This window comes from Cetorhinus maximus, chromosome 30 (assembly GCF_964194155.1).
Source record: "Cetorhinus maximus chromosome 30, sCetMax3.hap1.1, whole genome shotgun sequence".
In the NCBI taxonomy this organism is placed as follows: domain Eukaryota; kingdom Metazoa; phylum Chordata; class Chondrichthyes; order Lamniformes; family Cetorhinidae; genus Cetorhinus; species Cetorhinus maximus.
This window is the reverse complement of record NC_135908.1, coordinates 8,889,230-8,904,717: the sequence shown is the minus strand read 5'-3', so window position 1 is coordinate 8,904,717 and position 15,488 is coordinate 8,889,230. Positions and strand designations below refer to the sequence as shown.

Sequence of the window (15,488 nt, the reverse complement as noted above, 5' to 3'; positions counted from 1 at the left end):
GCTGGTATCATGGTGCAGACAGTTGTCAATGGGAGTCTGTTGGAACAGACTATTCCTGCAAGGGAGGATATTGAAAACACTGTTGCAAGACTGCCCTCCAACATTCTTTATTTCCACTTCTGGGTGTTCAGATCAGACATTTATGCACTGCACAAACATCAGCACAGTGCCTTAAGGCAGTGCAGAAGAGAGCGATTTAAAACGATCAGGAATTACTCAGAACTCTAATGTGTATGGGATAGAACTGCTCCAGGTCATCGGGAGACAAAGCCCTTTAAGAGTTTGGCCAGACTGGCAATGTGATTGACCCTTACTTCCCATTCTAGAACTTTAACCCAATCATTATTAAAGAATAAAACAACAAGTAGAGAATTGACAAAGAGAGAAATAAACACACAAAAAGGAAATGCCAAGTTTCAGTCATGTCCAACAGAACCAAGTGAAAGATGGGGAAGTCACATTTTATGTAGAAATTGAGTAACATTGAAAGAATGAGGAAAACCAAACCTACTATCTGTAAGCCAACACCTTTCAGTATGTTTAATCTCCGATATTAAAGAACTGACATAACCATCTTATTTTTGTTAAAGTTTAGCCTCTATCTGCTGGCCTACAGATAGCTCTAAAACAGCTATCTGTACCTAGTAGAGATGTACCTGTCCAATGACATGTTTAATGCTGCAGTTATAGTACATAGGTAGCACACAATTCACAGTCAACAGGAACAAACTAATGTTGTGGATTCTTAATGGACTAACACAGCCGAAAAAGAGCTCTGTAAATGTGCCTAGCAAATCTAGCTGGTAAATTTTAAACATTTTGAGAAGAAAGGTGGGTGTGCCAAACTTCTGTCATGTTTATAGAGTCCAAGAGGTTCAACAGATCGTTTGGCCGCTTTTAAATAGTGCACACCACAATGAATTTATACTCCACATGCTATCAAACCAAGTGGTATAAATTTGCATACCAAAGGTAACCAGAAATCAGATTGGGACCTAATCCCAGATAACGATATCATTATGAAGCAGTAACTATACCTGCAGCTTTAGACATACTCAGAACAGCATTCAAACCTACCCTGCATCCCTCCTCAAACACAGATATGGAAACCAACAAAAGACCACATTAAACTAAACCAGACGGTCACTTAATCTTTGGTCTCAAGCACAGTGACGAATTCACATGAAGCTCACAGAACAGCGAGTATAGACATACATGCTGAATCAGCACTACAGTGGGATGCAACAGAGTTGTAACATTCAGATAGACAGACAAAATGAGAGCAGCACACCACCCACTGTTCAGACAATCTGAATGTACGAGAATTCCAAAGATACTGGAATTCTGTGCATATGCAAACATGTTGCAGTATTTCTCATAATGCATAATACGTCTCCAATCAACCCAGGAAGAGTAATAAACAAGATGGTAGGGTCCAGATAAAAGTTAAGTAGAAAGATCTTACTATTGAACGTCGGATGAGCGACAGTCTGTTCTTGGCTTTGTTCTCTGCAAATTCCAGGCTGTTGATGTCCTTCAGCCGTGCTCGATACTTGTTCATTTGCTCCACAATAATCAATTCTACACACCTACAGGAAATGATAAACAGCTTTGTTGAAGTATTCTATGTTTAAAAAAATCTGGTAAAAGAATACAAGAACATTGAGGAACAGGGAAAAAAAATAATCAATCTCATTTCATTTAAATCAGGTTGACTCTACCTATATATCTTTTCACCACATGTCTCAACCACTTCTTTTGCTGCAGAAACACAATCCACTGACTGAAAAACTCATTTAGATTGTCTTCTTCACTGGCCTTCCCTGGTAACTTATTTCACAACTCAAACTTCTAGAAAAAAAAACTCTGGCCCAATTATTCTTTTTAACCCCCAACTTCATTTCAAACTGATGTCCCTTTGTATTTGAGCCTTACATCATAGTAAATTTTCTTAATTTTGTCTATTCACTTCAAGGTATCTCCTTGACCCACCATCACTTCCCTACCTCCTCCTGAAAAGGCACAGAAAAAATGTACTGCCAAAATGGCACTGATATTGGAAAGCTAGAGAACAATTTGTTTAATCACCAAATCTTCAAGTTTTCTATTTCAGCGACCAAAAATTTAAATTTGGATTCAAAACAGACTTTGGTTTGCTTCATTCAGATTATGCCATGGTCTAGATTATTTTAGGACTTTGGCTTCCAGAGTTGTTGCACCCTATCTAAGATAAAATTTATCTAAGATAAAAATAAAACCCACTGGTGAATTCAAGTATCAGGAATTTTTTTTTAAAGTTCATTCATGGGATGTGGGCTTCGCTGGCTGGGCCAGCATTTATTGCCCATCCCTAGTTGCCCTCAAGAGGTGGTGGTGAACTGTTGGGACATGAACTTTCCCCATCTGAGTTTGAGAAATACAGCTTAACCAGTATGGTATTGACTTGTGACAACTGTCTCCACTGGTAATGATCTTATCTTTACACCAGGAAAGTTACAAGTTCAATCATCATTTAAAACAGACATCTCAGTGAAGTAGCACTGGAGAAAGGAAGGATCCACTGATTTGCATTTACATTGTATTTCATAACATTTCTCAAACATCTGTTATGATCACAACTGGTGTTACTACTGGGTAAGTCAGAGCCCTGGGTGGAACCTGGCTTGATAGATCCTAATTTTTATTTTTTTTGTTTAGAAACATGAAGGGTGGCCACTGAACAGAGTCATAGATCTAACAAAAGAATAAAGCGTTTATTAAACAAGAAAAAGATGAACTATATTAAACTACTCCTTCACCTACAACCATAACTTTACAGATATATACAAATTCGTAAGAATAACTCAAGGCACAAAAAATCTATCTTATACTCTAATGTTCACAGTAAGTACATGGTCCATTCCATGTAAACTTGTGGTCAGACACACCACACTCTAAGATCAAGTGACAGATACCACCCCAAACCGATGCTATGGATCTCTGATCAACTCTCCCCAGACACTCATCACACCGTGAGCCAACAGGTCTCACAGAATTTCGTCTTTCTCCCGAGGGTTTCCAATCTCAATGCTTGAAGCAATCTTCTCCTAAACAACGCTTTCACTTGATCATCTTCCACCAGAATTTCAAACTCTCCTTCTGATGTTCCTTTCCCCTGGATTGCCGCGTGCATTTAAGCTTCACCTTTCATGCACTCTCTCGGATACTCAGCTGTGCCAACAGAACACTACTGCTTCATAGACCTGTAGAAAGGAGTCACCAACCTTTGGCTGTCTCCTTGGATCATTTGGCTTCTCGCAAGCCCACTCTGCCTTGATTCTGCTCCCTGCAGATTTCTCTCTCTAACTCGGAGCCTTTTCCTCTGTTCCTTACTTCAACTTTGCTGAACAGGATCTTGTTCCAGATTTCTGTCCTTGTCTTTTGACTTAACTTAAAGGTCTTCTTGGAGCCTTTCTCCTTTTCCATTAGCAACTGTTCCCTGCAGTTCCCTCTTCCAGTAGGCTACTGACAACTTGGTATCTCCCTCGAGATCCAGAACTCATTTGACATTCACTGTTACTTTAACGCAACTCACCTAAGATTCTTAGACCAATTTACACAGAATCACAGAATTGTTGCGGCGTAGGAGGCGGCTATTCGGCCCATCGTGTCTGCACTGGCTCTCTGAGCATTTTAACTTAGTGCCAATCTCCTGCCTTTTCCCTGTAACCCTGCACATTATCTAAACAGAAACAATCATCCAACGCTCTCTTGAATACCTCAATTGAACCTGCCTCCACCACACTTCCAGGCAGTGCATTCGAAACCCGAACTACTCGCTGTGTGAAAAAGTTTTTTCTCACCTTGCATTTGCTTCAAAACACATTAAAATTGTGCCCTCTGGTTCTAGATCCGTTTATGAGCAGGAACAGTTTCTCCCCATCTACTCTGTCCAGGCCCCTCATTATTTTGAAAACTTCTATCACGTCTCCTCTTAGCCTTCTCCTCTCCAAGGAAAACAGTAATACTCTAGCTGAGGCCTAACCAGTGTCTCATATAAGTTCATCATAACCTCCCTGCTCTTGTACTCTATGCCCCTATTAATGAAGCCTAGGATACTGTATGCTTTAGAAACAGCTCTCTCTACCTGTCCTGCCACCTTTAATGAATTATGTATATATAGACCCAGGTCTCTCTGCTCCAGCACACCCTTCAGAATAATATCCTTTATTTTATACCGTCTTTCCATGTTCTTTGTACCAACGTGTATCAGCTCACACTTCTCCGTATTGAACTTCATCTACCACCTATCTGCCCACTCCACCAATGTGTCAATATCCTTTTGAAGTTCTCCACTGTCCTCCTCACAGTTTATAATTCTCCAAAAGTTTTGTGTCGTCCACAACTTTGAAATTGTCCCCTGCACACCAAGATCTATCAGGAACAGTAAGGGTCCCAATACCGACCCATGGGGAACTCCATTACAAACCTTCTTCCAGCCCGAAAAATACCCATACTCTTTGTTTCCTATCCATCAGCCAATTTTGTATCCACATTGCTACTGCCCTTTTTATTCCCTGACATAACTTTCCTCAAGTCTGTTGTGAAGCACTGTATCAAACGCCTTTTGGAAGTCCATATATACATCAATAGCCTCTTCAAAAAACCATCTCTGTCGCCTCTTCAAAAAACTCCAGCAAGTTAGTTAGACATGATTTTCCTTTAGCAAATCCATGCTGACTCTTCCAAATCAATCCAAATATTTCCATGTGACTATTAATTCTATCCCGAATAATGTTTCTGGAAGTTTCCCCACCACCGAAGTTAAACTGACTGCAGGGCAGATCTTTACAACCTTTTTTGAACAAGGGCACAATGTTTGCAATTCTCCAGTCTTCCGGCACATCCCCCAAACCAGGGAACATTGCCAGTGCCTCTGCAATTTCCATTCTCACTTCCTTCAATATTCTTGGATGCATCGCATCCAGTCCCAGTGCCTTATCAACTTTAAATACCGACAGCTTATCCAACATCTCCTCCTTATCAATTTTAAACCCTTCTAGTGACTGAGTTCCCTCCTCTGTCACCATGGCCTGCACAGCATCCACCTCTTGGGTAAATACAGATGCAAAGTATTCACTTAACACCTCAGCCTTGCCTCTTTCCTCTATGCGTAAATCCCCTTTTGGTCCCTAATTGACCCTACTCTTCCTTTTAAGATCCTTTTACTACTGATGTGCTTACAAAATAATTTGGGATTTGCTTTTATGTTAGCTGCCAGTCTTTTTTCATAATCCCTCTTTGCCTCTCATATTTGCTTTTTCACATCCCTTTTGAACCTACTGTACTCAGCTTGGTTCTCAATTGTATTTGCTACCTGACACCACACTTTTTCTTCTTTAACTTAATTTCGATCTCCTTTGTCATCCAAGGAACTCTGGATTTGTTTGTCCTACCTTTCCCTTTTGAGGGAACGTACCTTGACTGTGCCCAAACCATCTCCTCTTTGAAGATAGACCATTGTTCAGCCACTGTTTCTCCCGCCAACCTTTGGTCGCAGTCAATCCGGCCCAGTTCCGTTTTGCTCAGCAATCTACTAGTATGTCCAGCTAGAGGGAGACTTAAACTGTTCCCTTCAGCTTAGAGCATAATCACCAACTGAACACAAACTGCTTTCTGTTTCTCTGTCTCTGTGGGCCATAAAAATGCAGGTATACAAACAAACCCACAGGCTTACTGACTCCACTCTGAAATGATACCAAAAATCTAAGCTCCACCTTTCTAACACACACTAAAAAAATAAATTAAACTTAAAAGCCAAAACTTAAACTTAAAGCTATAACTTATTCCTAATACCCACCAATACAAATATAACTTACTTAAAACTAACTCTAGTTCCTAACACATCACAAACTGCTTTGCATACATTGGAATGCTTTACAAAGAATAGTGACCATTATGATGCAGGCAAAATTGGGAGCCATTTTCAAACATGAATCCAGAAACAATCTGCCTGTTCTGTGATTGAACAAAGATACCACTGCATCAGCACAAGGAGTCAACCTGAGCAATTACTACCCCCAAAATTTCTCCCATAGGTAACTTGCTTTTATGGATCCAACATTGCACCATTATAACTTTTTTTTTTAAATGCCAGAATTGACATTAAGAAATGAAAACATTCTTACGCAGTGGTTTTTGAAATATCTTGAACACTTTGTAATGGGTCAGTGGTGTCTGGACATCGAATAATACATGGAGCAAAGACAATGGCCAGTGCGTTTGAGGACATCCGGTTGGTATCTTCTTGTAATGCAATTCTGGAAAGTGAGACAAATAAGCAGAGTGAGTGGGGAGGACGGTGAAGAGAAACAATGGATGGAATTTTATGCCGCGGGATTTTATGGTCCTGCCAAAGTCAATGAAGTTTAGAACGGCTCGCCACATTTTATGGCCCCGTCCCCACTGTGACGGGGTTGTAAAATTCTGGCCAATTGTGAGAATCAGTTAACTTGGTAGATAAAATTTTCTGTTTTTTCTGCTGGAAATACTCAGCAGGTCTGGCAGCATATGTGGAAGAAGCAGAGTTAACGTTTCAAGTCTATGACCTTTCATTAGAACTCCACAGATAGTGTGTTACTGGGACAAGATTGCTACAGTTCCAGTCATAGAGTGCTTTCCTCTGCAAAATTTTCTTTTTGCTAAAATTCTAATCAGCAACAAAAAGATACATCTGTTTGTCAATTCAAAGCTACTGGATAATTACAGCTTTTTGCATGCAAAAAATGATCAAGTTATCAGAACATGATAGTATGGCACAAGAAGGCCCAAATATACCTGATTCAATCTGGAAATGTGATTTGCTCAAGCACACTAGTTTGGATTGCATTCCATCATTCTTTACATTGTCACCTTCAGCACTGTTCCCACTACTGTACATAATTCCAAAGCACTCTACACTTGCTAGGTTGAAGCTGACCAAACGAGCACACAGGAGAAAAACCTTCTCAGGTTAGGACTGTAACATCATCTGTCCCACCACAACATATAACTGCTCACATGTAACTGCAGCAGTTTGACAAGGAATTTTATGCATCCATGGTGACAGGATAAGCTGCAGAAGTTTGACAAAAATCATAGTTCGGTTTTATGAAAAGTATTCTTACCAATGAAGTTCAGCAAATCTATTTCTTTTTAAGATTAAAAAACATTTTTAGTTCAGCACCCAATCCTTTGCTTTCTGTTTGACTGTACCAATACACAATGTTCAGTGTATAAGGTGATAAGTAGAAATATATCCCTCTAATTGAAAGGGTGAAGTTGGAGAAATAAAGCACTTAAACACTTTTCAGCAGTTGATCATTCAGCTGTTTGAGGCCAAGACACTGGATGAATTTTAGAAACAACTAGGTGAAGGAATAGAAAGGCAGTAAGATTGGCTTCTGGAAGGAAACGAATGAATGGTCTGACAGACCTTTTTGCTCAGATGTGGATAGACTTTCTTTTGATCAATAATCTTCCACAATGCACAAGTGCATAGACAAAACATGAATTGGATCCAGAACTCAAAATAGCTACACAATTTCCACTCTCAACCAAACAGAAAACACTGGAGTGCAAGCCGACCAGCCCTGTACTGCAGAAGTATGTTTATCTGAAGCCTAATGCACATCAGTCAAATAGTTACCTTACAAGATGAAAGATGAGTCGTTCTAGTGTGTTGACATGAGTCCGTGACAATTGATCAATTATAGAGTACACTCCCCGGATTATCTCCTTTTTGTCTTGTAGACCTGTAATTATACAAAATAATATTTACCTCACCAAAAGCCACAGTTCAATCTCATGGTGGCAAAAAATACCAAGACTTAATGACAATTTGTAATTCTGGTCAACATCATTTACTTGTATTTCAAATTGCTTAACCATACAGAGCAAGAGAGTTCCAAGTTGCATTCCTGTTTGTGGCAAGTTAGCTAATTAAATAATGCACCAGTAGGGTGTTACAATTAGCTTCAGCACATGTGGGTTGGGGAGAGGAAAATGAGCCAATATTCCTATTCTTGATCATTGTCATGCAAGTTCAATGAGAAGGTGCACATGTGGACATTGGATAAGAATCGAGTTCAGTCGAATTTAGAAGGAGTAGGAGTAGTTCCCTGATAACTCATGTTGAATAACCTACGACACTCAAAAGGAATGGCCACTTGAGGTGAGATACAAGAGGGCTGTTGGCACCAGTAACAACAAGCCTTTCAGGAAGAATGGAAACACGGGGGAAAAGAAGGAACATCAGATCTACAGGGCAACATAGCCTGCAGTGTGTTGAAAGACAGCAACTGCAAACCTTGAGCATTTACTACAGTTACCTCAACAGGGCCTTAACAACTGCTACAATGCAATGGAGACTTCAATATGTATTTTTGATGCCTTGATCATATATGCAATTAAAAAGCAACACATTCATTTGGTGCCTCGTCTCTCAAAGCTCGATCTCAGAATTCATTGCATACACTGAAATATTTTGAAATCCAATGACTTCTTAGCTAGGCAAACGAGCCATTTTTCCAGAACAAGATCTTATTAACACTGTTTAGATGTATTCAGTTAACCTGTTTCTTGGTAGAGTTGGTTGAAGGCCAGTAAATTGGGAGACCTCCCTGCTGTTTAGGGGCCTGTCAACTTCCAAGCTGATTTCTCCAATGTTCATCTCGCTGGCTTCTTCAGCCCAATCAGAGAAAATGTCTAACTTGTTTCAGCATTCTGTCCCTCTCACCCTATCCTGAACCACCCATTCCTGGTCATAACTCTTCATTCCACAGTGCACAGACTTCAAAAACTTCATCCTTGTTTTCAAATTCATCCACAGCCTCACTCCAACCGAGTTGTAGAATCTTCCACCATCCTACATTTCTGCTCACGTCCCTCAGCTCTTCAGTCCAGTCTGCTGTGCACTCTTGCCACTCCAATATCAGTAATTGAAACTTCTTGCCCACCCCACTCCTTAAAGCTTCTTCAAAACCTACATCTTTAACTGGGCTTTTGGATAGGTCATCCAACGCCCTCAGTTCCTTTTCCTCTGCTCAGATTTCTTGCCTTTCCCTCCCACCTGCCTCAAAAACAAACCATGCAATTTTTTAAAACAAAAAGGTGCTACAAGATGCAAGCTAGCATTGCAGTATGGGATTATAACTTGCTGAACCATCAAATAGAACCTCAGTCCAACAATGCACCATTCCCTCAGTAAAATTCTTGGGAGTGAGGCTTGAACCCACAACCTTTTGACTCTGGGGAAAGAGCAACTAACTGAGCCAAAATGATACTTCACATTAGGTCAGAAACATACTTACTTAACTGGATACAGAGGAAATTGTTCACTGCAGCTAAATGTTACACTACTAGAAAAGGCCAGCTACCAGCATAATTCCTTGCTTTTTTCCTCACTTACTTTGCATGCCGCTGAAATTACTGAATTTATATGATTCACTGGGTACAACTCCGGCTTACCCATTGCTCGCAGAACCTCATCATAGAGTTCAAAGGTCATCAGAGGATTAGGGAGGTCCCTCAGCCACTGTTTGAAAACACTGGCAATGACGTGAATGTTATACTCGTCTAGATTCATGCTGTTAATATCTGTGAGAAGAAATCCCAGTCATTACAGAAACAAAGAAATAACAGATTTACTGTCCCCCCAAATAGAAACGTGAACCATTTAAGTCCCACAGTAAAAAAAAATTATTGGGATGTAGGCACCCCCTGTATTTATATTACACATTCCTAGTTGTCATTGAGAAGATAATGGTGAGCCTTCTCAAACATGCAATCCATTTGGTGAAGGTACTTCCACAGTGCTTTTAGGTGGAGTGTTCCAGAATTTTGACCTAGCAACAATGATATATAAAAAATGTACCCCATCATTATTACTATAAGTATTATAATGTTAGTTATAACCCTTGGTAATATTCGCAAAACTCTAGAACAGAGATATTCATTCTACTGTATTAAATTTTGTTGGATTCAGTTTTAAGTTTACACATAGCCATTCGCCACTGCAGAACAGATTCCATCCTACCGAGTTGCAGGAAACTGCCAATATACCTCGCTTGGGAGTCTTCCTTACCCGTGTCCAGGCCCTGTTTGAGCTCCTTAATTTTGTTCGTCGATCCTGACTTCCTATAGATTCCCTCAGTATACAGGCCATGCATTTCGATGTAGTTGATCAGTTTTTCCACCACAAGCGGAACTGACCTCTCATCGTTGGTAAGTCGGGAGACTTCCACTCCAAACTGCCGAGACGACAGCTCAGGGTCGTACTATACATCAATGAGAAGACAAGTATGAAACAATAGCAGCCAAAAGTAATTAGTCCATATCACTCATATGTCTCAGCTGGTAAAATGCACTGTCCAGTATGAAGTGTGTAATAAAGGACTGGAGAGCCCAGCTTTCATTTTCAGTCTGTTGAGCTAACTAGCAGCAGAAGCACTATGATTGCTCTCAGCACTCAGAAGTGGAAGAAAAATAAACCAGCCATGGTCCTAACAATTATCTAATTATTTTTCCTGCAAAGTGCATGTGTGCATATACAGATGTTGGGTAAAAATAAGATTGATTGCACAACTGAACTGACTGCTAATGCTCACAGTCGAAGACTCCAGTACCCACTGAACTATATTCCTCACAAGAGTCAGCACCTTGAAAGCAGGAATGGAGAAAATGAGACTGGTACAGTGGACAGAAAACTTTTACTTCCCAACCAAGGCCACACATGCTTCCCAGATGAGTTTGTCAAAGACAAAGAGTGAAACAGAAGCCTACTTACAGGGAAGCACTCTGCACACACCAGATAGAATCTAATTTAGTTTGGTTGATCAGAACTAGACTTATATAAAAACAAAAAGCTAAAAGCTACTGCGGATGCTGGAAATCCAAAACAAAAACAGAATTACCTGGAAAAACTCAGCAGGTCTGGCAGCATCGGCGGAGAAGAAATCAGTTAACGTTTCGAGCCTTCATGGCCCTTCGGCAGAACTGAAGCATAGTTAGGAGAAGGGAGAAATATAAACTGGTTTAAGGTGGGGGGGGGGGGGGCGGGGGGGGAAGACAGACGTTGAGGGTGTGGTGATTGTGGAGATAAGCAGTGATAGGAGCAGATAATCAAAAGATGTCACAGACAAAAGGATCAAAGAGGTGTTGAAGGTGGTGATATTTGTCTAAGAAAAGTGCTAATTAAGAATGGAAGACAGGATATTCAAAGTACAGCTCTAGTGGGGGTGGGGTGGACAGACTAACAAGGTTTTAGTTTTAGATTTAAAAATAATGGAAATAGGTGGGGAAAGAAGAATCTATATAAATTATTGAAAAAAAAGGTAGGGGGGGGGGAGAGAAACGGGGTGGGAATGGGGGGAGGGGGAGTTTAAGATCTAAAGTTGTTGAATTCAATATTCAGCCCGGAAGGCTGTAAAGTGCCTAGTCGGAAGATGAGGTGCTGTTCCTCCAGTTTGCGTTGGGCTTCACTGGAACAATGCAGCAAGCCAAGGACAGACATTTGGGCAAGAGAACAGGGTGGAGTGTTAAAATGGCAAGCGACAGGGAGGTTTGGGTCTTTCTTGCGGACAGACCGCAGGTGTTCCGCAAAACGGTCGCCCAGTTTGCGTTTGGTCTCTCCAATGTAGAGGAGACCGCATTGGGAGCAACGAATGCAGTAGACTAAGTTAGGGGAAATGCAAGTGAAATGCTGCTTCACTTGAAAGGAGTGTTTGGGCCCTTGGACGGTGAGGAGAGAGGAAGTGAAGGGGCAGGTGTTGCATCTTCTGCGTGGGCATGGGGAGGTGCCATAAGTGGGGGTTGAGGAGTAGGGGGTGATGGAGGAGTGGACCAGGGTGTCCTGGAGGGAACGATCCCTACGGAATGCCGTCAGGGGGGGTGAAGGGAAGATGTGTTTGGTGGTGGCATCATGCTGGAGTTGGCGGAAATGGCGGAGGATGATCCTTTGAATGCGGAGGCTGGTGGGGTGATAAGCGAGGACAAGGGGGACCCTATCATGTTTCTGGGAAGGAGGAGAAGGCGTGAGGGAGGATGCGCGGGATATGGGCCGGACATGGTTGAGGGCCCTGTCAACGACCGTGGATGGAAAACCACGGTTAAGGAAGAAGGAGGAAGAACTAGACTTATCCTAATTTAGTGCCACTTATGCATGAATTCACCCCTAAAGCAGGGCAAAAATTGGACAACTTCAGGACTATTATCCCCGAAAACATCTCTCACATCAGATAATAAACATCCTTCCACAAACCACGCTCCAGTTTTTTTCATCTTCCTCTACTGATGATGTCAACATCTGCTAAAGCATGATTCCATGTGCCTGTCGCCCACAAACAGGGCAACATGTTTAAATCAGTTCTTTTAAAGGGCTGACCAATATTATTTTGATAAAGCAGCCACTTCAAAATGAGACATTGCTTGTTGCTGCTTTTTTGATGCAAGCAGAGCAAGTGTTGAGCAATAAATCAAACACCAACAGTAAACAAGTAGGTTATTATGTACCATTCACAAACCAATTTATAACAATGAAGGTTTCACAATTTACACTCAGGAAAAAGGCTGTAAAATTTCCAATAAAATCCAGATCAAGATACAAGGCATTTACTAATATTTTCAATATCTGGCTACTTAACTGATTGTTTTACTGACTTTTACAGGGTTCCCCTCCGTACCTTTTGCATTAGATAGTTAAATTCAACACCCTTCAGTAAAACCAGTGAATTACCATAGGAAGCTGCTAATTTTATTGCTTTGCGATATGGGATCCAGACAAAGTTTCTTTTTTAGACTTGGCTGCAGCAGTTGTGGTATAGAATCGAAACTTGAAAGTACCGGCACCCTCTGTAGATCTGCTTCTTAATTGTAGTGTAGGAAGGCTGCCAGCATTCCACTCCATCCAACTTAAGATGCTTCATCATAACAAAGGTAAAATACTGCCACTCAGTTATGCCCAAATTTATACACTATCCCATCTCTATTCTGATGGCGGCAGAGACCATTTTTATTTGTGTATCTCATAGGATGTCATCAGGTTTCTGTCCAAAAGTAGAAACAAAACAGCTGGATTCTTTTACTCATATTACTGGAAACCAGGAGATAGGATGGTAGCACACTGAACTCCCAGACTTCCACTCAGCACTGCACCTTGAACACAATCCTTCAAAATAAAAGTTCCCAAGGTGTGTGCAGCACAAGGTTGCACATGTTGCACATTCCTAGTTGTCATGACAAGGTGACTGTGGGCCTTCGGCATCACAGCAATGTTCTAACAAATTAGTGGTTTGCCAGGCTACTTCAGAGGGCAAACCTTTATACACCAGGACAATATTTTTCATATCTCACACCAACCAGTGCTGACTTGATGCAGTTTCACATTAGGATTCCAGATCTATGTGAACTGAATTGAAATTGTCCAAACTTATTTCACTTATAACCAACAGAAAGAAGAGATTGGATTTGAACCCAAGATTCTCAAATCCATTACTGATACAACCCACACTTTGGTGAACTTCTAATGCAAGTAAGGGGATTTTGGATATACCTATAGCATATGTTACAACAATCTCTGCACTTCCAATGTAATTATATGTTTTTATGTAATTGGCTATGTTTAGGGCTTATTTCCTTAGGTGTCAGCTTTTTTTTAAATAAAACAATAGATGGTTTGAAGTTGAGGCACATGATCCCATTGTGTCTGTGAGTATTCTCAGGTAAAATCTGAACAAAAAGGGTGATTTTAAAATAACATTCACAGAGTGCTCCACAAAATGTTTCTGAAACTGTGCTAATTCAAGACTCCTTACCTTTTTGGGACATTTGATAGTAGTTTTCAAGCAGCACTTCCTGTGGCAAGCATACCTACACACTGAAAAAGAGGTGGAGAAGGGCTTAAGTCACAAAACGACATGCATGATGATTCATTTCTATAAAGTCATTTATATCAAAAGTTAATTTTGAAAGATTTGTCATTCATTTTACCAGACGCTGCTTAAATGGACTACAAACAGTGCTGTAATTCCCCAAACACCAACATCTTGTTAGAGGCTTGCCTCATTATCCCACATGCATCCACTTAGATAAAATTAGACACAATTAAATATTCAGATGTTATCAGGTGAAAGGAAGACAGGTGCAATAGTTCCATCCAACAGTAATAGAATTATGGAGTGAGTTACCAGGGAAGGACAGTAGGTCATTGAAGTTGACTGTACAATTGATCCTCTGGAGACAATTAAATACATTTCTAGGAAAAAGGCAGATCAGGAGCATGGTGAGGAAGGACCGGGGATATGGTAAGGAAGGGGGGAATTATTAAAAATGTAAGGATTTGTTGTATCCAAAAGCCTCTGCCTGCTCTTAAATTTTGCTGTATTATCGCCAGGAACTTACACTTGCAGACACAGGCTCTGTCCATCATCCAGATAAGCGAGGAGCAGCACTCACAGTAGGTTGGAATACTGTACTGTGTCGATTTGAAAATATGACCATTGTACTCTTCCACCTGTAATCAGACATAACCGGTCCACAAAAATCATTCATATTTTTGGAACGGCAATAAAAGATAGGTTAAAAACATTGCATGCATCTTTCCTATTCCCTCAATAGAAAAGCAGTCCCAGTACACCTACTGCACTGGAACTATAGTTACACACATTGGATAGAGAGGGAATAGGATAATTCCCTACAACAGACACCCTTAAACATTAAAATACATTTCATATTTGTATTATTTCAACTTAAATTGAGCGCCACAACACATTCAGATTTGAATCCAAGATACTGTTCAAGGGTTGCTGTTCTAGAAATGCAATATCAGACATTGGATTTTTAAATAAAAACAGAAAATGTTGGAAAAACTCGGCAGTTCTGAAGGAGTCATACGGACTCAAAACGTTAATTCTGTTTCTCTCTCCACAGATGCTGCCAGACCTGCTGAGTTTTTCCAGCATTTTCTCTTTTTATTTCAGATTATTTCCACCATCCGCAGTATTTTGCTTTTTATCTTATTGGATTTTTAAAGTTAACCCACAAGTAAATGTATGTTCATGTTACATTACACGTTATGGGTACAACTTCCCTTAATATTTGACAGTAATTTAATCATCCTGTATCAACATAAGTCTTTCCATAATCTACAAGGATGATAAAATATTCCCTTTACTTGCCTGGATGGGTACAGCTCCAATAACACTCTAGAAGCTCAACACCATAAAATGACAAAGCAGCCTGCATCCTCTTCCACTATATTCAAATAATATTCAAAGGTGGAAGACCCTACGTAATTAATCTAACATTTTTGCTCAGAAATAAATTATCTAAAAATAATTCAGAAAAGCAGAGGGGAATTAACATCGAAAGCAGCTGCAAGCAATAAAGCACCAAGAATGTCTGTCGACTTGAGTTGCTAAATCAAGACATTAATCCTTTGTGAAAACACGCAAATTACTCCATATAGCTGCCTT

General features: G+C 40.4%; 1 protein-coding gene across 4 annotated transcripts in view; it reads right to left on the bottom strand.

The window, feature by feature from the left end:
* The window catches only part of myo9aa (myosin IXAa), a 283,263-nt gene that overhangs the window by 14,649 nt on the left and 253,126 nt on the right, over nucleotides 1-15,488 (bottom strand). For all 4 annotated transcript variants that reach the window (XM_078532398.1, XM_078532401.1, XM_078532400.1 and 1 more), the window contains 7 exons: nucleotides 14,416-14,527; nucleotides 13,830-13,891; nucleotides 10,103-10,295; nucleotides 9,487-9,615; nucleotides 7,667-7,772; nucleotides 6,168-6,299; nucleotides 1,466-1,589 (listed from right to left, as the gene is read on the bottom strand). In XM_078532398.1, the coding sequence (XP_078388524.1) occupies nucleotides 1,466-1,589; nucleotides 6,168-6,299; nucleotides 7,667-7,772; nucleotides 9,487-9,615; nucleotides 10,103-10,295; nucleotides 13,830-13,891; nucleotides 14,416-14,527 (858 nt within the window). The remainder of the gene's footprint in view (nucleotides 1-1,465; nucleotides 1,590-6,167; nucleotides 6,300-7,666; nucleotides 7,773-9,486; nucleotides 9,616-10,102; nucleotides 10,296-13,829; nucleotides 13,892-14,415; nucleotides 14,528-15,488) is intronic.